This window comes from Rissa tridactyla, chromosome 9 (assembly GCF_028500815.1).
Source record: "Rissa tridactyla isolate bRisTri1 chromosome 9, bRisTri1.patW.cur.20221130, whole genome shotgun sequence".
NCBI classification, from domain to species: domain Eukaryota; kingdom Metazoa; phylum Chordata; class Aves; order Charadriiformes; family Laridae; genus Rissa; species Rissa tridactyla.
The window spans coordinates 24,503,653-24,528,069 of record NC_071474.1 but is presented as its reverse complement, the minus strand read 5'-3'; the positions used below and the strand labels follow the sequence as shown (position 1 = coordinate 24,528,069).

The following is a 24,417-nucleotide window of genomic DNA, read 5'->3' as shown; positions in this document are numbered from 1 at the left end:
GTGTTGGGCTGGCCAGGATTGTCCCTTTGTACGCCATCATGTGCCCTCCTGCAAGCAGTTCCCTCACCGGGTGGGAAGCAGCTGGCGCGGAGCTGGGGCAGGGAAAACTGTGGGAGCGGAGGCTGGGATGTGCAGGGTGGAGCTGGAAAAGCTGCCAGTCAGCAAGAGAGGGGGAGACAGCTTGGGAGAAGGAAAAAGAAAGGAAGAAAGAGAAGGGGGGAAAAAAATAGAACAAAACCTGACTTGGGCTGGTTTGGAAACCACGTCCTCTGGGGCTGATACAGTATTTCCAGGCCAACTCCTCCTGGCAGTGGGAGCCAGAGTGAGCCTGAGTCACACTGCAGGGGACGGCACAAAAGCCCCATTGAGCCTCCTGCTTCCCCAAAACCTCCCACTTTGTCTCCCCGCCTCTCCCCCACCCTGCCCCTGGCTTCGCTTCTCAGGGCAAAAACTCCAACTTTCAGCACGGGCTTATTCCTCAAAGTCCCTCAAGAGTCGTTGTGCCACATGTCATTAAAAGCTCTCCATCCCTCCTCCGGCTCGCGATGGGCTTTGGGGTTCTGGCCCTAGGGATGCCCCCCACTCCCAGCAATTCTGCGACCTTTGTAACGGGGTGCAGCCAATGCATGTCTGGGGCAGTGGCAGTGCCAGCTCTCCGCTCCCTGCCCTCCCCTCCGCAGTTCTGCATCTGGCTGAGCAGGAGAGCGCAGGAAATACCATCAGCTTTAGGGCTGCTTGAATCATCATAAAACCACGCCTGAGAAGCAAGGACTGGAGCTCCAGAGCTCCAGCCAAGCCTCCTGGATCCCATTTTATGGCCTCCAGCTATAGCAGCTCCTTCACGCTTGCTTTGTAAGGATGGGGGAGGCAGGCAGGAGTGGGCATGTGTGTTGGGCACAGGGTCGAGGGTTGGCAGGACAGGGGATGGTACAAGCAAGCCCCCCACCCCAGCATCGCAGAATTAGCAGGGGGCATGTTTTCCCTGACCCCAAAGTCTGTGGGCTGCAAAAAGGCTTTTCCCCCCCACCCCCCACCCCGCCTGAAGCTGTCAGGCAGGAGCCAGGGGAGAACATCTGGCAGGGGAATGGGGGGAGGAATTGGATTTATAAACACAGGCGGAGGTTTCAAAGCGACACAGTGCAGCCAGAGGTAGGGGAGGATGATCTTCGGGAAGCAGGGGCCAGCGGGACAGGATAGGGACAGGGATGAAGCAGAGCACCCCAGCCCAGGGGCTCTCCTTCTGCACCTGAAACAAGGCTGATGGCCACTTCTGGCAAGCACTCAGCCATCAGCCACCCTGAGGAGAGTGATGGGCTGTGGCTTTGCTGGCAGTTTCTCAGGCGCAGTTTTCCAGCAATCTCCGCTGTCCGGCACTCCTGGAAAGCATCGGCCCTGGCCCTGGGGAGCGCCACTGTGATGGAGGGCCAGGTGGATGGTGGGAGGTGAGAACCCAAGCTCTCATTCTCATCGCCGGGGTTTGAAAAGCATGCGTAGCCCTGGCTCGGGGTGTGGGAGCTGCAATCACCGTCTGGAGTCACGGAGGATAAAACCTGGAGGTGGGGCTAAAGAGAAAAAGCGCTCTGTGCCTCTGATGGATCTGTGTCCGTGACAACCCACCCTGTAAATCTCAGGGCTGAACCCCAGGAGTGGGGAGAGGCTTTTTCCGGGGCAGGGGCCATTTGCTGGTCTGGTTCTGCCCCGTCCCAAATGCCTGAGCCCATCCTGGAGGCAACTCTGTGCTGCCTGCAGAGGAGGGTCCTGCCAGCACAAGGGGGACCATGGGATGTACCCAAGGTCCCCACCAGGCTCAGATGCCATCGCTGCATCCCAAGACCAGCTCACTTGTGACCCGTCTCCATTGCACTGGGATTTCCTCACTGCGGAGACCCAGGTGGGTGCTCAGCCCTCCTCACAGACACCCACTCAGGTCTCTGAGCATCCCTGAAGGCGGCGGTACCCCAGTGTGTCCCCCTGGCATCCCCTCCTCCCAGCAAAGCTCCAGCCAAACCCAAGGGCCACTACACAGTGGCTGTGTTTGCCTTAGCTTGCCTCTCAAGCTGCTCATTTCCTTCCCTGGCCCTAAATAAAACAGCACCGTAAAATGAAGGGAATGTGTAACATAATGAAGCCTTTCTCAGAAAGCCCCATCGGATCCCTTCCTCCCCCCCACCCCCCCCAGGCCCTCTGCCCCGCGTGAGGACGGGGGCACAGCCCAGCCCCACCACCAGACAGGATGTAGCTAGGGTGCAGTGGGCGGCAGGTCCCACTGGGAATTGCAGAGCCCGGCTCGGGATTAGGGAGAATGAAACCCTGGGCCACACACAGCGGAGGTAGGAGGCCTGGTCCTGCCCACCCTGCGTGTGTTTTGGAGTGGGAATGGGACCTCATGGACATGCTGTGGGGGAAGCAGGAGGGGCTCAAGCTGCTGAGTAGCAACCCCAGGGCTGGGTGGCTGTCCCTGAGTCCCCCCAATATTTGCATCCCCCCCAGTCCCTCCAGTGTTTGCACAGCGGGGGGGTGTGGCGCAGCTCAGCTGGAGACAGGCAAGCTTGCTACCTTATAAAGTCATTAAAATAAAATAGAAAACACAACCCCAAACAACTTAGAGGGCCTCGAAACAAAGCTCCTGACGCTGTGGAGGAGGAATGCACCCGGCTGGCCATCACCCCGTGCCGGTGATGGGGGCTCAGCAGCACCGGGCATGCTGCTGACAGAGGGGCTGCATGTTGGCATCATCCAGCGGGCAGGAAGGAGGGCAGCCAGCGGGATGGGCCACACTGGCGGCCAAACAAGCTTGGGGCTGTTCGGGCAACAAGGAGCCTTCACTCCCCGGCTGTTTTTCCACTGTCAGAAAACCGGTGTGTCTGGGGCGGGAAGCGGCTGCAAAGACAGAGAGCCTTTCAAGGGGGGGCTTGTGCATTCGCATGGGGCTCTCCTGGCACCCGCTCCAGTAATTAAAGAGCTGTTTTAATGAATTCCAGTCCCCTCCCTGCAAATACACATGGGCCACCAGCCCTGGCCCCCACCTGGCCCCCACCGCAGCCTGAATGAAGCCTTGTTGAGCAGCCAGCCCCTCCCTGGTGCCATGCTCCCTGCTCTGTGCTCCACTCCTCCCTGCTCAGCGTCAGCGTCCCGCTCCGGACAGAGCAATGGGGGTCCCTGCAGCCCCTTGGGGACTCGTTTATATCCCCCATGCCCCGATTGCACCTCCTCATGCACACCCCAAAAACACATCCAGCCATCCCACAGGCAGGGCTGGGGATGCCGTTAAGTCTGCTGGCAGGGAAAGCATCCATCCACCGTTTCTCACTGCCCCGGCACCCCGAGGAGTTGTCTCCCCCTCTGAAAAACCATCACATCCAGTGCCGGTCGGCTCCGCAAACCCTCCTGCCAAGTCCTGCGAGCGCTTTCCCTCGCCTGATCTGCGACTTGGCTCCTCTGTCCTCCTACGTGCTGAGGAGGAGGTGGGAAAAGTTTGTGTGCTGAGATGTTAAAACATGGAGGAGATCCCAAACTGGCTTTGCGGAGCCTCAGAGCTCCCTGGGAGCCCCCCAGCCTGGAGACCCCCAGGGCGGAGGTGGATCTCTTCCCCTCCACGGTGCTGCCCAGCACCAGGCTCTGCTCCCTGGGCTGCTGGTCCCGGCTCGCTTTGGGGCTGGGGTGCCAAAAAACTCCCTGAACACCAAAAACCAGCAATTAGAGAGGCCAAACATGACATGTTTTCAACTGGAGGACCAAGGAGGAGAGGGGACAACGCGTCCCGGCCCCGGCACATGGCTGGTGGCTGAGGCTGGTGCCGGGACGGGTGCTGGGACAGCGCTGGCTCACACAGAGCCCTCGCTTGTTTGCCGGCCCCGGGAAGAGCTGAGCACTCCCAGGGCCTCGCTCAGAGCTTTTGGCTTGTCTCCTTGTTTTTTTCAAAGCAAAAAAATAAAAAATAAAAAAAAAACCCAACGAATTCCAAATGACACTGCAGCCTATAATCTGCTGGCTGCTGGCCGGCTGCTCGGAAACTGTGACGGAGGCCCCTCTCGCCTTGTCAATGCCTTTCCATTGCCTGGGCAAGGCAGGGGCAGCGATTTCCTGTGGGACACGGCAAGCTGGGAACGTTGATTATTTTTAGCCAAGGTCAGCAGGATGGCTGGGGTGCCTATCCCCACCTACAGCCAGGACATGGGGACTTGCTGCTCCCCATGAAGGGCCAGTTCGGGCATCCCCATCCAGGGATGGATGAGGCTTGGCTTGGGGCACCACATGCCCATGGTGCGATCGTGGCATCCTTAGATCACCTGGGAAAGGTGCTTTTGGGGCATGGGAGTGCATCTGCATGGGGTAATCCCGGGATGCTCAGTCACAGCCAGCCCTCGGACATGTCTGGGTACCCCGGGGAGTGGGATAAGTGTCCCTGCTCTCTCTGTGCATGCGCAAATCGGAGCTGCCACCCAAGCAATCCATTGGGATGGTGCACCCTGCCCCACAGAGGCTCCTCCAGGGCAAAATGCGTTTGAAAAAAAAAAAAAAAACACCAACCACAAAATCCATCAAGCTGTATTTTCTGCATCTTTTGCAACATGGGGTGGGGGGGGAGGTGAGGAAGAGGGAAGAAGGAGGTGAAAAGCTGCAACTCCCTTGGGAAAGAGAAACACCACAGCTTAGTGTTCCCATCCCGGCCAGGCTGCAGCGCCGAGGAAGAGCGTGGCCCTGAAATAAAGCAGGAATTTGGGAAGACAAACAGCAGTAACTCACACCATGCTGCTGCCGGAGAAAAATCCATGTCTCCTGGAGCCGGGCAAGGGTCCCTCCTCCCTCCCCTAGCAAACAGCACTGCTCCCCTGGGCATCTGCACTTCTGTTAACTTTTTATTAGTAGCATTTTATGAGAGAAAGAGAAGAAAAGCATCTCTGGCAGCTTTGGGAGAACAGAGGCAGGACAAAATGTGCTGGCTGCAGGAGCTACTGCCCCTTGTTACACCGGAAAACAGGCTGGCTGTGCTGGACTGGCTCCTTCAGCCCCAAAACATGATTCCCAGCACCCATGGGAGATGCTGCCCAGCCTTTGGGCTGGCCGAGGAACTGCTGATGGGTCTGGCCCCAGCAAAGCTTTCCCTCCTCATGAGAGCAGCCACTCGGTGCCCATCTGAAGAGCACATTTTTGGGATTAAGGGAAGCTAGAAAAGCAAAATCCCAGCAGGAGCTGGAACACAGACATGCACGCATGGGGAGAACCTCGATGGGAGCCAGCACAAACATGCATGCGATGTCTCCGGGGACCACGATATATTGCACATATGTGTGCACGCCTCGCTGGGGCACGAGCACGGCTGCCTGTATCCGTGCAAGGAGGGAGAGGAAAATTCCCAATGTGCCCCATTGTTCCTGCTCCCCAAACACTGGGACAAGGTGGTGCCGAGAGCCCGAGGCAGGGCACCCACCACCCTCAGCTACCAAGCAAGGCATGCCGGAGCTGGATGGTTTTGCAGGGACCACTGGAAGGAGGGAGCAGGTCAGGAGAAGACAGAGCCCTTCATGACCCTGTGAAGAATAGCAAAGCTCCTCTGAGTCACTAGTCCAAAGAGGACAAGGAAGCCAAAGTGCCCCATGCCAAGGGCAGGCACAAGGGCCAGGAAATGAGCTGGCTTGAGTAACGATGGGCTGAGCAAAGGGCTTACTGTTAAAGCAAGCGCTAGATATTTCCATGCTGCCATCACTTCCCTGCCTGGAATGGGTGTGGTGATGGTCCTTGCAACACCCACGTTATTCTCCCAGACCCCAGGAAAAACATGAGGCGCTTTCTCTGTTGCCAGCGATGGGTAGTGAAAGTTTGAGCCCTTCAGGGATGGAGAGACCTCTTTGCCCAGACCCCACAGAAAAATCATTCCCTGCTCTAGGCAGGACATCACAGAGCTCGGTTTAGAAGAAAATGCAAAAAGACAAAAGCACAGTGTTCCAACTCTGCCCAGGCCAGGTAAACCTTCACCATCACCTCTAACGATAGGCTGGTTTCAAACCTTCCCTGACTGTGGCTGCCTGGGGTTGGGTTTTCTCTTGCTGCACCAACCCATGAGCAAAGCCTGCCTGGTGGAGCAGGGGGGAGCCTGCCCTGTTCCCATCCCTTCTCACCCTGGTCAGCCCCACAGAAATTTGGGCAATAGGGAAAAAAGCAGCTGTAAGAGCACACATGGGTGTTTAGAATCATAGAACAGTTTGGGTTGGAAGGGACCTTAAAGATCATCTACTTCCAATCCCCTGCCCTGGGCAGGGACACCTCCCACCAGACCCGGTTCCTCCAAGCCCCATCCAACATGGCCTCGAACACCTCCAGGGATGGGGCAGCCACAGCTTCTCTGGGCAACCTGGGCCAGGGGCTCACCACCCTCACAGCAAAGAATTTCTTCCTAATATCTAATCTAAATGTACCCTCTTTAAGTTTTAAACCATTCCCCCTCATCCTATCACTCCACTCCCTGACAGAGTCCCTTCCCGTCTCTCCTGTAGGCCCCCTTTAGGTACTGGAAGGCCATTATAAGGTATCCCCAGAGCCTCCTCTTCTCCAGGCTGAACACCCCCAACTCTCTCAGCCTGTCCTCACAGCACAGGGGCTCCAAACCTTGGAGCATCTTGTGGCCTCCTCTGGACCTGCTCCAACACATCCATGTCCTTCCTGTGCTGAGGACTCCAAAGATGGATGCATGCAATACTCCAGGTGGGGGCTCACCAGAGCAGAGCAGAGGGGACTGGTTTACACCCCGACCTCACCATGCAGGAGGCTGGTTTCATCCCAGCACCCACCCTCCATCCCTGCCTCCTCCAAAATAGAGGAGGGGCTGGGCTGGGACCCTAGGAGAAGCCAAAGACTCATCTTTGTTGCCCCATAGCACCTCAAAGTGCTTGTGGGACCCCAAATCCAAGCGATGACAAGTGCCATAGTGAAGCATAGCAGGCAAGCTCCACACATATGAACTCAAGCACAGAAGGCTTTACAGCCTCTGACTACATATGGGCTGAAAATGCGTGTGTTCACCCCTCTGACATATCCTCGCCAAACATTTACAACTTACAGGTCTTCCGAACCTTTATGCTTCGCCCTGCAAGCATGGGGTTAACTCTGCCACAGGATGCTCTGGAGCTAACAGGAATGGGTGGCAGTGCATCCCAGACACATACATATAACATCTGTGCAATGCACATACTGAGCCAGCAAAAAAGCATAAGTGCTCTAAAATTAAGCCTTGCCGCTCCCTGTGCTTTTAATTCTGCCCTCTCCCACATATGCCCTGTGACACAGTCTTTCATTTCACGACCGCATGCCATTGCGCTGAGTCCCTGTAAGGCTGGTGTATACTGGGCGTTGAACACATTCCAGCTGCAGCTTCAGGCACCCAGTTTGAGCTGAGGTTTCCGTACAGTCTCACATCCACATATGGAGCGCAGGCACAGGCGTGTTTTCCCTCCAGCACTGACGGAGCAGCCACCTTCAAGGTGAAGGTCAGCAATGTCTGGGTGATATGGAGAGCTGTTAGGAAGTGATGTAAAATAGGGAGAGGAGCAGAACGCGGTGTTGTCTGACCTGGTGACATCCCCAGGACTCCCGTGCAGCGTCTCTCTGTTCAGCAGTGACTGGGACCAGAAAGGGCATCCAGCCAAGGCGTGACACTGGAAGGCATCATATTACTCCAAAGGGAGATGGCTGTGGCAGAAGTGGGAAAGACTCATTAGGGTAACGTCTTGCCTCCTAACACTCGGGAACTTGGCCTGATGACAGGCGCTACTGCATCTGCCCTGGCCGAGAGGTTCCTCTCAATACCGCAGGGGCAAGGAGAAACACCACCTCTGCCTCACCACCCAGACCCTAGAAACCCTTTCCCTATGAAAATCAGAAAACAGACTCCTCTGAGGGTCTTTCCAAGCTGTCTTTCCTCCCCCTCCCTGTCCCAGAGCAAATGGGGAAGGACTGATAGATGGGTTTGGAAGGCTCCAGATTCACAGCACCCACACAGTTGGGGTTTGGGGTGGGAGGAAGGGGTGTCCTTCCCTGTCTGACCCTCTCCCTTTTCTCCTCAGCCTCTTTCTTCGGGGATGGCTATGTGGAAATGCCGCTGGCGGATGCCTCCCGCACGGTGCGGCTCCACCTGCAGCTGTACACCAGCCAGGGCAGTGGGCTACTCTTCCTGGCTGCCGGCCAGCCCGACCACCTCCTGCTCCAGCTGCGAGCCAGCACCCTACAGGTCAGCACCCCCCCCGCAGACTGGGGTCCATGGGTCAGGGCTTCATCCAGGGCAAGGATGAAGGGGCAAAATCTGTCAAGACCCCTGCCAGGGGATGTTAAGAGTTCAAGAGGAGAGTGGACAGAGTCCTGGGAGAATCTTGGCAGAAACAGGCTCCAGCTGGGGAAGCTCCTCACCCCCTGCCTCAGGAGCATCATGGAGACACCCAGACACCGACATCCCATGTACATTGCATGGTGCAATGGTGCATAGCACCCTGGGAGTGTGAGGGGTTAGTGAAGAGGAGAGGTGAGCTGAGAGGGTCCAGAGAAAGGAGAGGTCTCCACAGGCCAAGCCCAGCCAGGGCATGGGAAGGGATCAGGACAGAAGAATAAAATTCCCCTCATGTGGTAATGGTGTTGGCATCCACCATGAAGGAAAAGAGCAGGGAGCATCCAAGGCACACATCCTGCCTCTCTTACAGCCTGGGCTGGGCCACCAACCACATCTAAAGGAAAGCAGGAGAACAAGCACACATCTGACCAGAGGTCTCCCTAACGCAGACCGCGCGTCTCAGGTCCATCAGCTAACCCTCTACTTAGGCAGGCTCCAGGCTGCTGCCTGTGGGGAGCAAAGCCTCCTATTTCCCCTGCCAGCTCCCAGGGCAAGGGCTGGAAGCAGCCTAGGTTGCAGGGATGGAGGATAGCAGGTAGAATGGAGCAGGGAAAGGGGAGCCAGCATCTGGCAGGGCTCCTCCGCCGGGGGAAAGGGAAAGGGAAAGCCCAGCAATGGGGCAGCAGGAATGGGAGATGCTGAGGAAGAGTGAAAAAGGAGAGAAATTCAGATAGCAGGACAGAGAAGTCATGTCCACAGGGGGACCTCACTGAGGAGGGAGGAACATGCACAGAGGGCAGGACAAACAGTAGTGAACAGAAGGACCAAACCACTTGTGAGCCCCCGGAAACAGTCCATGCTTCAGTAAGTATTTCTGGTAGGTGGAAAGGTGTCTCCTCTGCTGCAGATAACACCTTGAACTGAGCACTTTCCATGTCCTTTCCTTCAGGCCAGGCTGCAGCTGGGCTCAGAGGAGGTGACACTGCAGTCCCCAGCAGAGCTGCAGCTCAATAACCTGGCGGTGCATGATGTGGAGCTGCTGGTGGAAGATGGCAGGATGACACTGACCATCGACGGCCTCTTCAACAGCTCTGTGGACATCAAAGGACCCATACGGGAGCTGGACATCCAGTACGGCCTCTATGCTGGTGGGACAGGCAGCCTTGACCTGCCGTACCTCGCTGAGGCCAGCTCGCCCTTCAGAGGTTGCCTCCACTTAGTGACATTCAACGGCCTGGATGTCCTCTCACCACTGTCTTCTGACGGCAGCTCCAAGATCTTCCACCAGGTCCAGGAAGGGTGCAGCACACAATTCTCTGCGGAGCCTGACGACCCCTTTGGGTTCCTGGGGCCACACTCCTACATCGCGTTTCCCACGTGGGATGCAAGGGAGGAAGCAACCATCGAATTCGTGATAACAACAAGCATCACCCAGGCACCCCTCGCCTACCACGCAGGGCTGGAGAATGACTTCTTCTACCTGGAGATCTCCAATGGGCGCCTGAGAGGGTTTGTTGAGAAGGGGAATGGCATCATCATCCTGCACAACAACGTCTTCATCAGCGACGAACAGCAGCACTATGTCAAAGTCTACACAGACATCCACAAGTTTGAGATCCTGATTGATTACTATGCCTCATCCACATCCAACCGGGGCATCAACAACCACCTGGACCTTCAGGGAAACCTCTTCATTGGAGGTATGAGTGAAAAAGCTTTGCAAAGGCTGAGGGAGCACCATCTTGCTTTCATCTCAGTGTGGACCATGACCAACAACTCGTTTGTTGGCTGTTTAGAGGATCTGCGGATAAACCTGCAGAGGAGGAGTCTGCAAGATGCTGTGATCACGAAGGACATCACATCAGGCTGTGGAAAGCAAGATCACTACTGGGACTATGACGAAATGTACGAGCAGGATGAGGCACACACTTCCCCACCTCCAGATGTCTGGTCAGGAGCACCAAGCCTGGTGGTGGAACCGTGCCAGCCAGACAACAGCTTCCCACCTGCCTTCGCCAACATCAGCAGGCTGCTCCACATCAGCCCCCTCATTGTCTCTGAAGGGGGCATGACCTATCTGGAGTGGAAACACGCCCAGCCAATAGTAGACTTGAGCCTTGCAAACATCCGGCAGTCCCAAATCCTCTTTAGCATCATCAATGACCCTAGGCACGGCCAGCTGGAGCTGGATATTCCTGGGTCCAGGAGCAGAAGGAAGTTCACCTTGTTGGACATTGTGAATAGGAAAGTCAGATACATCCACGATGGCTCCGAAGGCCCCATGGACCAGCTGATGCTGGAAATGACAGTGACTGCCCAGCAAGGGGTCCCAGAGTGCTTGCAGCAGGGACAGATGTACCTGCTACCCATCATGATCAACCCCATCAATGATCCCCCACAGGTGATCTTTCCCCATGGGAACCACATGACAATCCTGAAGCACACACGAAAACACCTGACCACTGACATCCTGCAGGTCCTAGATGATGACACATCCTGTGATGACCTCGAATTCCAGCTGCACAGTGGCCAGCAGATGGAGGAGGGTTACGTTGAGTATGACTTCCACTCTGGAGTGCCCATTGAAGGGTTCTCCTGCAGGGACCTAGAAGCAGGTAACGTAGTCTACGTGCACCAGAGTGGGACAAACTTACAGCTCACCCTGCAGGTGAGTGATGGGACAGTTCCAAGCCCTATTGCCACCCTGAGGATCCTCGCCATTGACCCTGACATCCACCTGCACAACAACACTGGCCTCTCCATCTCCCAAGGGGAGGCTGCACTCATTACCACAGCCAACCTGTCAGTGGAGACAAATGCTGTGAAACAACGGGTCGCCATCCTGTATGTCCTCACAGAGCCCCTAAGGTATGGTGAGGTCCAGAAGCAAGGAAGCGTGGGAGGGGAATGGAAAAAAGTTGAGTCCTTCTACCAGCAAGACCTGGAGCAAGGGCGCATCCAGTATTTCAGCACAGACCCAGAGCACCGGCTGGAAGATGTTGCAGAGAAGCTGAAATTCAAAGTCCAAGTGGGGCAGAAGGTCTTGCAAAACAACACCTTTCTCATAAGGATTGAAAGAGCCACCATTAAGATGAGGACCATAGTTCCCCTCCAGATGAAGAACAAGCGGCACAGAAATATCACCAGTAAGGAGCTGGAGGCAATGTTGGAAGATCCAAATTCTGCCCCAGTCCCCTTCCACTATGTGATAATCCAGGCTCCCAAAAAGGGAAACCTGGAGCTGCTTGGCAACAGGCTGATTGAAGGCTTTGGATTTACCCAGGATGACCTGCAAAGAAACCACCTGAGCTACAGCGTGACTATCAGGAACTCTCAGCAAGCCGAGGACACCTTCCAGTTCCGCGTCCGCGCTGGCGAGCAGCACTCTCCTGTCTACACCTACACAATCAGCATTGGTGGGGACCCTGATGCACCAGCCCTGACCAACGTCCTCCTGACTGTGCCAGAAGGGGGGCAAGCCATCATCTCCAAGGACCATTTGTTTGTACAGAGTATGAACAGCATGGACTACCTCTATGAAGTGATTGAGGGGCCAGCACATGGGAGGTTGGCCTGGGCTGCATCCCATGGCTGGGCCTCCAGAGAGGAGATCACAGAGTTCACCAACGATGACATCCTCCACCACCGGCTGCTGTACCAGCACGATGACTCTGAGACACTGGAGGATGACATCCCCTTCGTAGCGATCAGGCAGGGCGAGAGCAGCGCTGAGCCCGATGCAGAGGAGGTGAGAGGTGTTTTCAGGGTCTCCATCCAACCCATCAATGACCACACCCCAGTCCAGGTGGTGAACAAGGTCTTCAATGTGGTGCGCAATGGGCAGCACCTGCTGACAACAGACAACATTGCCTTCACTGACAAGGACTCTGGCTTCTCTGACATGCAGCTGGTGCTGGCGAGGAAGGACATTTTGTTTGGCAGCATCGTGTCCGTCGATGACAGGAGCCACCAGGTCTATCGGTTCACACAGGATGACCTGAGGAAGAAGAAGATCCTCTTTGTCCATTCGGGGGCTGACCGAGGCTGGATCCAGCTACAGGTCTCAGATGGCCTCCACCAAACCACAGCCCTCCTGGAAGTACAGGCATCAGACCCCTACATCAAAATAGTCAACAACACCGGACTAGTCATCCACCAGGGCAGCAAAGGGACCATTGACTCCTCTGTCCTCAGCCTGGAGACCAACATGGACATCAGGTCAGATGAAGAGATACGGTTCCTGATAACAGCTCCCCCAAGGTGGGGGACTGTGCTGAGAAGGGAGCAGCCGGTCATGGCCTTCTCCCAGAGGGACCTGCTAGCAGGAGAGATCTCCTACCACCACAATGGGAGCAGAAACACCCGGGATGAGCTCCAGTTCACTGTAGAAGCGAACGAGGTGGCAGTGGAGGACATGCTGGCCATCAGTGTGTTCTTGGACACCCACCCCAGCCCCCTGCACATAGTCAACTACAAGGAGATCCACGTCTTCCAGGGGGAAGCAGCTGGGATCAAGGAGAAGTACTTACTGGTGAGTATCCCCATCTCTGGTCATTCCCCAAGCCTGCATCACTTCCCTGGCCACCAAACCAGGCCAGCCACAGGTGGGACTCTATTTTACTCCCACCTGCCCACTCATACCCATGTCAGGCTTCACCCAGGGGCAGAGGGGGGTTTCAGGCATGACCTCAGCAACAAGGTAACTCTTACAGCCCATCTACAGCAAAGCCTTGGGGGATCGCACAGCAGTGGGCTGTGGAGCAGCCCAGCCTCACAGGCACCAGCCCTCAACTCATGCGTTGTCTCCCCTACACTCCCAGGTGGCCCATGAAGAGATCTCTCCCCAGGACATAGTCTACCTCGTGAGAAGCCCCCCGGCCTCTGGCTTCCTGGCAATGCTTCAGCACAGCCAAGACTCAAATGAGCAGCCCAGCCTGGACCCCATCCAGTCCTTCACCCAGGAGGATATCAACAATGGCAGAGTCCTCTACCTCCACTCCAAGCTGGAGGAGGAGCATGACCGGTTTGTCGTAGACGTCACGGCCAGTGGTGTGGACCCACTGGAGGGGGTGGTGGTGAGCCTGGCTGTGCTCCCCATCACCGTCCCCCTGGATGTCCGCAACATCACAGTGCCAGGAGGTGGCTCCATCACCATCTCCACAGGCATCCTCAACATCCCCAACACCTACTACAGGGCGCTCAGCATGGAGTTCAAGGTGCTTGAGCCTCCCCGGTTTGGCACCCTCCTGAACAGCGAGCGGCCTGAGGATGGCAGGCTGTACACCTTCACCTGGAGCGAGGTAGAGCAGCCAACATTTCCTGCTTGCCCACCACGCTGCTTTCCCAGCAGGTTTAGGAAGAGCCCAGGCATGGCCTCCAGCCCCCAGTGGCACTGGGAGGCCAGGGAGGGCTGCGGGGTCTCCGCTCCCCATCAGAGACCTTCTGCCCTTGGGATGGTGGGCTTGCCCTGCAGACAAGGCATGCATCAACCCCCAAGGTGTGCTTAAATGGCCTTGAGGATATGGGGTGGGGATGCAGGCAAAGATTCCCATGGGCATCGCACTCCCTGTTCTTTGGGCTGGATCCATCCCACAGTGATCCCCCACAGCAATTGGCAGGCACCCAGCCTCCTCCCTCCTCCAAGGCTGGTGCACAGGTCCCCTCCCGAGCAGGGCTGGTGGCCTGTCATCTCCCAGGAAGGTCACCCAGACCCTGCCCCACAGGTGGAGAACCAGCGGATCCAGTACAGGCAGGACGGCCCCTGGGCCCAAGCCGACAGCTTCACCCTCCTGGCCAACGCCTCCGAGATGGACCGGCAGAGCCAGCCGAGGACCCTCTTCATCACCATCCTGCCCCGCAGATCCAAGGGGCCTCGGCTGAGGATCAACACCGGCCTGCGGGTAAGGGTGGGACGCCACCCCAGGGGAACCTGGGTGCTCAGCACTAGGACACCTGAGCGGTGGCCAGCCCAGCTTGGGGACCCCAGGGGACCCACTCCGAGCCTGGTCACGCACCTCCGGGAATCCGGGCACAGCAGAGCCGGGGTGCAGACCAGAGGCGGGCGATGGCCTCCGGAGAAAGGCAGGCGGTTTCCCGGCGCGGCGAGGCTTTGCAGGAAGGCGGAGACCGGGCTGTCCCCCCCCCACCCCACCGCGTCCCTCCCCGCCGCCGATGCGGAAACCGTCCGCGAGATGTCAGCATCGCCCCGCGGCAGCGCCCGGTTCCCCTCTCGCACCCTGGGCTCGGCGGAGCCGGGCTGCCACGGCGGCGGGCAGCCGACTGCTGGGGAGGCAGAGGCTCCTCACCTCCCCTCTTCAGAGGATGGGCAGCCTGCTCGCCCCTTCCCCAGGATAACCTCTGGCAGCGTAAAAGAGCAGCTTTGCCCAAATTCCATCGGCACAGATTGGAAAGACCTAATTATTTAGGCAGCCTTCGCACCTCTCCTTATGCCCATCACAGTAAAGCCCGAAGCCAAAGTCTCACCAGCTGCTGGAAGCTCCACCTCCTGTTTCAGACACCCCCCTGCCCCCTTCAGGATCACTAACACAAAATTGCAGCAAAGAAATTGTTAGAAAACATGCAGGAGTGCAGGATCATACCACCACCACCCCCCAGGCTATCCTCACCCATCCCAGGATTTCCCAGGCTGTCCGCAGGGAAAGCAGTATCTTCCAGCAGGATTATCACACCAGGGTCATCACAGTGTCTTTGGGACAGTGTCCAGGAGAGCCTGGACTCTGGAGGAGACACCCAAAGGAAAGTAGATGGGCTGGTCATCACCCAGGCAGCCCCAGAGACAGGGAGAAGGACCAGGAGTCCCAGCAAAGTTTTGGGGGTGCCCCCATTTCCCAGGGCTCTGTCCCCACCCACACCACTCTGTCCCACCTCCAGACCAGGAAGCTCAGCTCCCTCCCAGCAAATCCCTTTTAATAGCACATTAAGTGGTGCCTCCACGATCTGCCCCAGCTGTGCCGAAATCCTGTATTCCCTCCAGAGACAGGTTTAACCCCTTGGCTGCTGGCCCCACCGCAGCCCCCAGTCCGGAGGCACAAAACCTCCTCTCCTCTGCTCGCTGAGGACCACCACACCCGGAAAGGGCATCTCCAGGAGGGGGGGGAGGAGGCCACTCCCTCCCTGCCTTATTTTTAGCCAGTCCTTTAGCTCAGGGATCGCAAAGCGCTTAGGGAAGTCCTTCCCTCCCAGCCATCATGCTAAAAAAAAGGGTGAAAAGAAAGAAAAAAAGCTCACAACATAAATTCCAAGGCAGGAGTCCATCCGCCTTTCCACTGGGATCCCCGTCTGGCCCTAGGAGGAGTAACCACAGCATCCCCGGCTGCCCACAGGAGGGACTCTAGAGCTGGGAAAACCTCCCTGCTCTGAGCAGGAGCAACAAAGCAACCCAGGGCTCAGGAGGGGCCGGGCTCTGCTGTGTTTGTGCTCTGAGGAGAGATGACTTCAGCGTTTAAAGGTCAGGCCGGGTCCAGGAGAGAGATTGCACAAAGCTGTCCTCTGCTGCCTGCCAGTGCCGGGGGTGCAGAGTCCATGCAGGGTTGGGGAGACAACGGGCAGGGCTCAGACCCTGAAACAAGAGCCCCCCCAAGAAAGGACCAGGCAGATACGCCCCAAGCAGCCGCTTTTTGGGTTGCATCGGGAGAAAGGATGGCTGGATGCCACCAAAAGAGAGGCTTCCACTGCTGCAACCAAAACACAGGGCCACAATCCCAGCGCTGTTTTGATGCCTCCCTGCACGCTCTCCCAGAGAGCAGAGGCAACACAGAGGCTGAGCAAACATAATAAGCCGAGTAAGCGAGACCAGGAACCAAGCGGAAGGCTTTAATAATTGAGAGAGGGCTGTGAGCGTGGTGAAGCAGGTCAGCTACAGCGGCAAGGGCTCTCCATGAGCAAAGCCTGTGCCCGGCCACAGTAGGCATCGATGCCCCGGGGCTGCTATGGTCCCCCCTGCCTGCAAACACCTCTCCAGGCTTTGACCATGGGGATTTTTCCTTGGCACTGAGCCCTGGGTATGATTGCAATTTCACTGGGTGCCAAAGTGACACAGCTGCAGGCGCTGGGGAAGGGGAGCAGCCCAAAGAACGCTGTGCACAAATGTGGCGGAGCGGCAGATCCTGCTGCGAGGGCTTCAGCTCCTGCACCAGCACTTCCCCCATCCTGTCTCCAAAGCTGTGTTTTCAGGCCTGCCTCCCGCCATCCCATGGGGACTGCCGAGGGATTCAATTTCACTGACAGCACCCACACCCACTCAAGAAATGTTTTGGGTTAGGCCAGCTGAAAACAGCAGAAAAGAGCTCATCTAACCCAGCCCAGACAGCTGAGCAGCTCCTCCAGCACCCGGGTGTTGTCTGGTGGGTTTGCAGGACATGGGGCCAGGCTTGCAATGCTGTGGGATGCAGCAGCACATCCTGCCCCTCTGCCCTGCAGGAAGGCTCGGTCCATGCACCCTGAGATTTCAGGGCATCCTGAGGGCGAAAGGCAGCTCTGGGGTGCGTGCACAGAACCTGTCTGGCAGCACAGGAGTCACCCCCGTGATCTGCCAAGACCAAAATACACCACAGGATTAGGAGCAGGGGAAAACTGTCACCTCGAGCCAGAGAGGGGAGATGTCAGGGCTTTGGGGTGGCAGCATCCCAGGGGGCCGGTGGGCACCGCTGGCTGGGGGGAAGCAGCCCTGGGATGCTGCAAGCCCTGAGCTCAGCTGCATGCTTCTCATTCCTGGAGGGTTTGCTGGGGCGGCTGGTGGCCTTGCTGCAGCCTTGCTAGTAGGTGGTGGGACAGGAGCTTTGCCAGGAGCACGGAGAAGCACCAGGGAGAGACGAGGCCATCGCGTACACAGCAGCAGCTCAGGGAGCAAGTTCAGGGCCAGGGGACACTACAAAAAGCCCTTCTCCTGCAGAACAACAGGCAGAGAGGCATCAAAGGCGCAGCCTCTGTCCCAGCCCCATGCCTTCTTCCATTTCCAGTGCTTGGGGAAACTGAGGCACAGAGCAGCGCGCCCTCACCTCTGTCCTGCATGCGTGGTGCATATACATGGACCCAACAGCACGGCATGTGCTGGCAAACACAGCAGTGGTGCAGGGTGATGCCGGGCTGGGAAGGAGTCAGATGATGGAGGCATCACCCAGCACGTGGACAAGGCACCCTTGTTGGGCTGGGACGTGCTCAGGCACCCAGCAAAGCCATCTGAGCAGGGACAGGGTCCGGAGCAGGTTGGGGAAAGAGGGGGGAGGAGCTGGGGGCATCCCAGGGGGATTACAGTCTCTCCCTATTCTCCAGCTGCGGGAAGGCACCACAGCTGCCATCACGCCCCAAGTCCTGAGCGCCGAGGATGAGGACTCCCCGGTGGAGGAGGTGACTTACTCCATCCAGGCCCCAGCTAACGGGAAGGTTGTGCTGAGGTCAGCGCCCAGCGCTGAGGTCAGACGGTTCACCCAGGCCCAGATAAACAACGGCCTCATCCTCTTCGTGCACCAAGGTAAGGCAGGACTGAGGGTGCCCTGAACCCCCAGCATCACCCCCAACTTGAGGGAGGGGACGCCACCAGAGGGGACCACCACCAAGGTGGACGCTAGCGCCATCACACAGCACCCTGGTCCAAACCATGCCAGGTTAACAGGGGGCTGCAGCCCCTCTGCCCCTGGTAAATGGCCAGCTCTGTGCTTTCTGCAGGGCCCCTGGATGGAGGCTTCGCCTTTGACCTGTGGGATGGTGAGAACCTGTCTCCTGGGCACTTCTTCCTCATCAGGGCCCAGAAAGAGCCCCTCATCAGCCTGGCCAAGAAGCAGAGTCTCACTGTCTGCCCAGGTGGGTACAGGCATATTCCCCATTCTCCCAGTTCAATGGCAAACAGGGCCCTTGGACCCGTCCACCACCCTCTGCCCGCGTCTGGGTGCTGTCAAGAGATGCCCATGGCAGAGGCTGCGGGTGGGTAGTGAGGACACAGCTTGAAGTCCATCCTTGACATGTTTTCCAGGTGCCCTCCAGCCCATCACCAGCTGGAACCTGCAGGCAGTGAGCAACAGCCCCGCCAGCTCCACCACGCTGTACTATAGCATCGAGCAAGCACCACGCCTGGGCAGGCTGAGCACCCCCTGGGGGGAGGAAATACGGAACTTCAGCCAAGCCCAAGTGAGCTTTTGCCTTCTCCAGCCCCCCAGGATCCCAAGGCACAGCCCTCCATCACCCCCCACCGCAGCCCAGGGGTCCCAGCCCAACCCCAGGCAGAGGGACCCGATCGCTGGCAGGAGGCAGAGCAGGGCTGCAGCCACGCTGTGACTTTCCCAGCCATGCCCACAGCTGTCAAGAGGGATTACAAACCGCCACCCCAACACTGGCTTTGCCACGGCCACCAGCCTTGGATTTATTGCTGGCGGAGGCTCAAGGAGTGATAATCCCCTTTTTCTTCTTCGGCTGCCTCCCTGCCGCAGACCCAGCCATCCTGGCTGCTGCCTAAGGCAAGAGCCAAGTGCAATGCTTTCACCCCAGCTCCAAGCAGATCTGTGCTACCACGTTTGTCCTACACAGTCAGGCTCTTGCAGAGCGTGGTAAAGGGCTTGTTTCTAACTGTCCCTCAGAAGCACGGAGGTTTGCCCACCCTGCAAGACACCCTGTGCTGTGCTCACCCTCAGAGGCAGCCCGGCCCAACTCTTGGAGGATGCTGAGCAAGCTCAGCCCTTCCTCTGAGCCTCAGTTTCCCCACTTGCTGGACAGAAACATCCTGTCCGAGAGGCACCGTGAGCTCTCAGTGGTGGCTACTGTGCCACGGCTGGTGAGGATCCCAATTTCTTACCTAATTAGGACTTGGCTGCTCCCTCCTACAGCCAAGACAAGAGACCACAGTGCACACATTGGCTCTAGCACAGTATCACCAGGGTTCCCCTCAGTGCTACAGTGTCTGTCACACCAAAGATAAGACAGGTGTACCCATCTCCCACATGGCATCACCCAATGTGGGTACTTATTTTGCTATTTAGTTTACTCATTGAGGTTTTTTTTATTTTTAGGTGGACAGCGGTTTGATTTTCTACCAGCATGAGATGCCAGAGAAGCCCTTCTGGCTCACCCAAGATGCCATCCGCTTCCGCGTGGTTGCTCCCATGACCATCTCCGATTCCTTCATCCTTCTTGTGCTCATCTCCTTTGAGGCCAGGTGTCCTCAGCGCTCGACGCAGCTATGGAGAAATGCAGGTAAAGAAGGAAGGGAAAAGCAAGGGACAAACAAGCTCTCCTGAAGTTTGCACAGTCCCTCCGTTTGGGGGAGATTATGCAAATTTCATGAGGGCTTGTTTGTCTGAAGAAGACACCACCATGCCGATTTCCTATGACCGCTCAAGCACAAGCTTTGATATTATGTCAAGCAACATCTAAAATTGCATCCATCCTTTTGCTGGCTCTCTGCATAATTCCTTCCTCCATCATCTTACCAATCTAAGAAGTCCCAGTTGATTCTCATCCCTCTCCATTTCTTCACAATCCTCCTTTTTCTGCTCTGACTTGTCCTTGCCTTGGTCTGCTCTCCTCTTCAGCAGATCCTGGCTCTTCCCAGAGATGACACTTTGGGGTTTTCCCTTTTCCCTCAGGTATCCACCTTGCAAGGGCTCAAAAGGCTGAGATCGACACCTCAGTGCTGGATGCCTCCAACCTGCTGAGCCAAATCCCATTGCCTGAGAGGGCTGCACATGATGTTGTCTTCCTGGTGACGAGGCTGCCAGCTCATGGGCAGCTCTTGGTGGCTGGTGTGCCCCTGGAGCGGTCACGGCCATTCTTCCTGCAGTCAGACCTGGCCACAGGACGCCTGGTGTATGCTCACGGTGGAGATGGCATCTCTGAAGACTGTTTCAGATTTAAGGCTTGGCTGCGGCCCCAATCACAGCAGTCCATCCGTCCTCCGCAGGAAGGGGTGGTCATCTCTGAAGCTTTCAATATAACACTGATGAGCAGCAGCAGCAAGCCACCGCAGGTGGTGAAGCGGCAGGAAGTGCTGTGGGTCCCACCAGACTCTGTGGTGACCTTGTCCCAGGACTACCTGGATGTGGCAGACCCATCAGGTTCCCCAGAGGAGATGGTGTACAGCGTCCTCCAAAGACCCCTCTCTGGCCACCTGGCCAATGCACACATCCCACAGGAGCCCATCAACCGCTTCACCCAAGCGGATGTCAATGCAGGCCATGTGGTGTTTGTTGCCACCAGGAGCCATGCCCCAGGGTCCTTAGCCCTGAGCCTCTCCAATGGCCACCACCCACCCACCTTGACCTCGCTGGAGATTGAGGTGCTGCCTGTAGTGAGCACTGCTGCCAGCCCAGTGCTTCTGGAAGTGCCCCAACACCTGAACAGAGCCTTGGTGTCCCACCACCACCTCCTGGGAGCCGTGCAGCTGGGGACAGGCAATGCCCTTTACAGGATCACCAGGGACCCAAGGTTTGGCCAAGTGCAGGTCAACCAAAAGCCAGTGTGGGGCTTCTCACAGAGGCAGCTGGACCATGGGGAAGTGACCTTCACCTTCACCAACCTCACCTCTCCCAAGGACAACTTCCAGTTCCTCGCCATATCAAGGGCAGTGAACAGGACTGGGGTGGTGAATGTGACTGTCCGTGCCTCAGTGAAGGCTCAGCCAGGCAGCGTGTGGCCCAGGGGCACCACTGCCCTCCTGGACACCAGCATTCTTGATGCCAGTGAGCTGGCCAACCGCACCAAGAGCATCCCAGTCTTCAAGATCCACAGGGCTCCCCGTGGCAGCCGTCTCGTAAGGATCTCCAGGGACCCGGGACAACCCACCACCCCAACCCCAATCGAGACCTTCAGCCAGAGCGAGCTGGAGCAAGGGCTGGTTGGGCTGGAGGTGCTGGATGCTGGGGAGACCGACCAGACCCTGCAGAGTGACAGCTTTGTCTTTGAGCTGGCAGCCAGCAATGTGCCACCAGCGCTGTCATCCCTGGAGTACAGCATTGAGCCCTACAAAGCCTCAAAAGCCTACGGTGTCACCCTGCTCAGAGCCCCCCTGGCACCCTCACCCTCAGTTCCCCAGGGCACAGCATGGAGGACCCCCGACACCAGTGAGCTAGGGATGCCCCCCACCACTTGGCCAGGCCCCGGTGCCACCACCAGCCCCAGCCCCATGGAGGGAGGCACCTTCCTCAGCTTCATTGAGGCCAACATGTTCAGCATCATCATCCCCATCTGCCTCATCTTCCTCCTGCTGGCCCTCATCCTGCCCCTGCTCTTCTACCTGCACAAGCGCAACAAGACAGGGAAGCACCACGTCCAGGGCACCCCCTCCTCCAAGGCCAAGAATGGGGCCGTGCCAGACCAGGAGACCTTCCGGAGGATGGACCCCAACCAAGGAATCCCCCTAACGACTGTCAATGCCCTGGAGGGCAAGGGCACAGGTCCCCCACCCCAGGCCACAGGTCCTGGGGCACCACCGGACCCTGAGCTCCTCCAGTACTGCCGGACTTCCAACCCGCCCTTGAAAAACAACCAGTACTGGGTGTGAAGGGCTCAGGCGCGGGGGCACAAGACCACTTGGGGGTCCAGACCCTCCCAGAGCACTGCCAGCCACCTCCTCCCAGCTCTCCTCCTCCTCCCTGGGAGCTGACGCCCCACGGATGCAGGAGGACCCTGGGGATACAGGGGCTGCCGGTCCAGCCCACCCGGGAGCCCCAGATCTCCAGGTGGCTTTGGGCAGGGAAGGGGGCACTGCATAGGCAAGTGGGTGCAGGCAAAATGCTTGAGTATCCCTGGGGACACACTGACTTTGGGTGCTCATTTGGGCCACCCAACAGGGGCCATGGTGCTGGAGGGGACCTGATGGCACCAGTCCCCACAAAGTCATTGATGGCTTCTCAGAGGGCAGCACCAGTCGCCACAGGGGTGTTCTCCACAGCTCTCGGTGCACGAGGGAGGATGAGGAGTGTCTCGGGCTGAGTCAGGCTGGGGGATGAAGTTGCCCAAATTCCCCAGGGCTAGGCGGGCTCAGACACTGGAGCAGAGGCTCGGAAAAAAATCTGTGGCCAATGCCAGGGGAATTTAAGGAGTCCCCACCCACTTGGAAAAAGAAAACCCGCCTTGCTCTTTCTCTGCGCGCTTGCTGCGTGTTTCATAAAGCACATTGCACCGGGCCCGGGGGTGGGGGGAGGGCGGGGGGAGTTGCACAACAGGTAGGGTGCCCTCGGCAGCAGGGAGGGTGGCAGACGCTCACCTGGGCAGCATGAGATTGGAGAGCGGAGAACCGGGAGCCAGCACCGTTTTCCACTGTATACTCCAGTATGGCAGAAGTAAACAGAATAAAGTGCCTTTTCTGAGGTGCATCACAGTTTTCATAAGCCATCTCCCTCGCGTCACTGCTCCTTGCCAGGCCAGTTTTAAGCCCAGCAAGCTGCCGAGCGACATTTGGAGGGAATGGACCAAACTCTGGGCTCTTGCTCAAGTTTTCCCCAGTGCGAAGTCCTAAAGACTTAAATAGAAATTATCTGAAGACAAGCAGAGGAAAAACTGAGCATGGAGTTCAGGATGGGACCCAAAAATAATACCCTGCATTGCTACAGCTGGGAAGCTCATCACGGGGCACATCCTGCTCTTGCAACACCAATGGGAAGCCGAAGTCACCCCCCTCCCTGGAGCCAAGGGGGCTGTTTCACATTTGCGCCACCCTCACCCAGGGTAAAATCCATCCCACCATCCCTCCCCAAACCAGAACCCTGTGGCTGTCCCACACCAAGCTGGGATATTTGCGGCAGCACCAGGATATTTGCTTGGACCGCACCATCCCTTTTCCTGACTGCCTTCACGGTGCCAAGTGTTTGCCGAGCGGTAAATCACACCTGCCCGGCTCCAGCTGGCGGGTGCCAGCACGTCCCACCAGGCACCCCACAGCCATCGGGGTGCAGGCAGGCCCACGTCCCCCCACCTGCCCCATAGCAGAGGCGAGACAGAGCACAGCAGAGGCAGCCCTGGCACCTCTTGGCAGTAGGTGCCAAACCTGTGCGCTGCCTTTCCCTGCTGCAACCTCCCTGCCTCCAAAACCCTCCTCCTGCCCTATTCAGCATGGGGAAAAAAAAAAATAATGATGTTTCCTCCTCCTCCTCAGAGATAAATCGCGTCCTCTCCCCTCTGTAAAATGGGGACGGTGCCACCAGGCTGCCCACACCACAGCGGTGCTGCCCCGAGAAGAGAAGGTTGGGACAACCTCTCCCTTCAAGGCAGAGGGAGTGCCACTGCCTCCCTCCCTCTTCCAGATTAACCCCAGCTCTGCGCCCTACCCATCGCCTTCAAACAAGCACATTTATTCTCTTTGCTAAATACATACCCCCCCAGCAAGGGACGGAGGTTTGAGGCAAAGCCGGTGGCGTCCACCGAGGGCCTCCTTGGAAGCAACCGCGGTGTTTTCCTTCCAAATGATTTTTCACCTTGCACCCAGGGATTAAATAGAAGGAACATGGCCTATTTTTGTGAAGGAGCATTGAAAGCTAAGCAAGTTATTTTTAAGGCTTATGGTTGTATTCCCGCTGCTGGGAAACATCCACTTCCCAAGGTCAGGGGAGGACAGGCAGTAACCTGGAAAACGCCAGCATGGATTGCGGTTCTCCGGGGCCAAGCTCTGCTGGCAGGGTTTAAATCCCGAACAAAGCTACTGGCTCCGCTTGGGTTCTTCAGGGTTTGCAGCAGGATGGCGGGGGCAGGATGAGGCCCAGCCTTGGTGCTGCCCACCACCCACCTGGGGAAGGGCTGAGGGTCTGGGAGGGTGGGGGGGGAGGCGGGGAGAGAACAGACAAACCACAACCCGGACAAGCTTTAAAGTTTCCTGGCCAGGCCCTTTGACTTCCTTACATCAGGAGCCGGCACAGCATCATCTATGCCTTTTCTGGAGCCCCCTGGGCTTTACGCCCGGCCAGGGCACAGCACCAAAGCTGCCTGCTCACGTGGAAGTGCAGCCCCACCTCCTCACCCCAGTTTGGGCCAGAACCACTCTGATCTGGGATGTTTTGGGGGTGACAGGAGCTGGGCTGCACCTTTCCCTGCCGAGCGGGTTATAAAGCTTGCAGTGGTTCAGGGAAGATGCTTACAGCTGCTCTGCCAGATGTGCTGTG

General features: G+C 57.5%; 1 protein-coding gene across 1 annotated transcript in view; it reads left to right on the top strand.

The window, feature by feature from the left end:
* The window catches only part of CSPG4 (chondroitin sulfate proteoglycan 4), a 28,330-nt gene extending 5,880 nt beyond the window's left edge, over positions 1-22,450 (top strand). Inside the window, exons 2-10 of the mRNA XM_054213862.1 lie at positions 8,061-8,224; positions 9,267-12,848; positions 13,138-13,617; positions 14,041-14,217; positions 17,609-17,807; positions 18,002-18,136; positions 18,306-18,460; positions 19,336-19,519; positions 19,912-22,450. Of these exons, the coding sequence (XP_054069837.1) occupies positions 8,061-8,224; positions 9,267-12,848; positions 13,138-13,617; positions 14,041-14,217; positions 17,609-17,807; positions 18,002-18,136; positions 18,306-18,460; positions 19,336-19,519; positions 19,912-21,824 (6,989 nt within the window). The 3' untranslated portion in view covers positions 21,825-22,450. The remainder of the gene's footprint in view (positions 1-8,060; positions 8,225-9,266; positions 12,849-13,137; positions 13,618-14,040; positions 14,218-17,608; positions 17,808-18,001; positions 18,137-18,305; positions 18,461-19,335; positions 19,520-19,911) is intronic.
* The last annotated feature ends 1,967 nt before the right edge of the window (positions 22,451-24,417 follow it).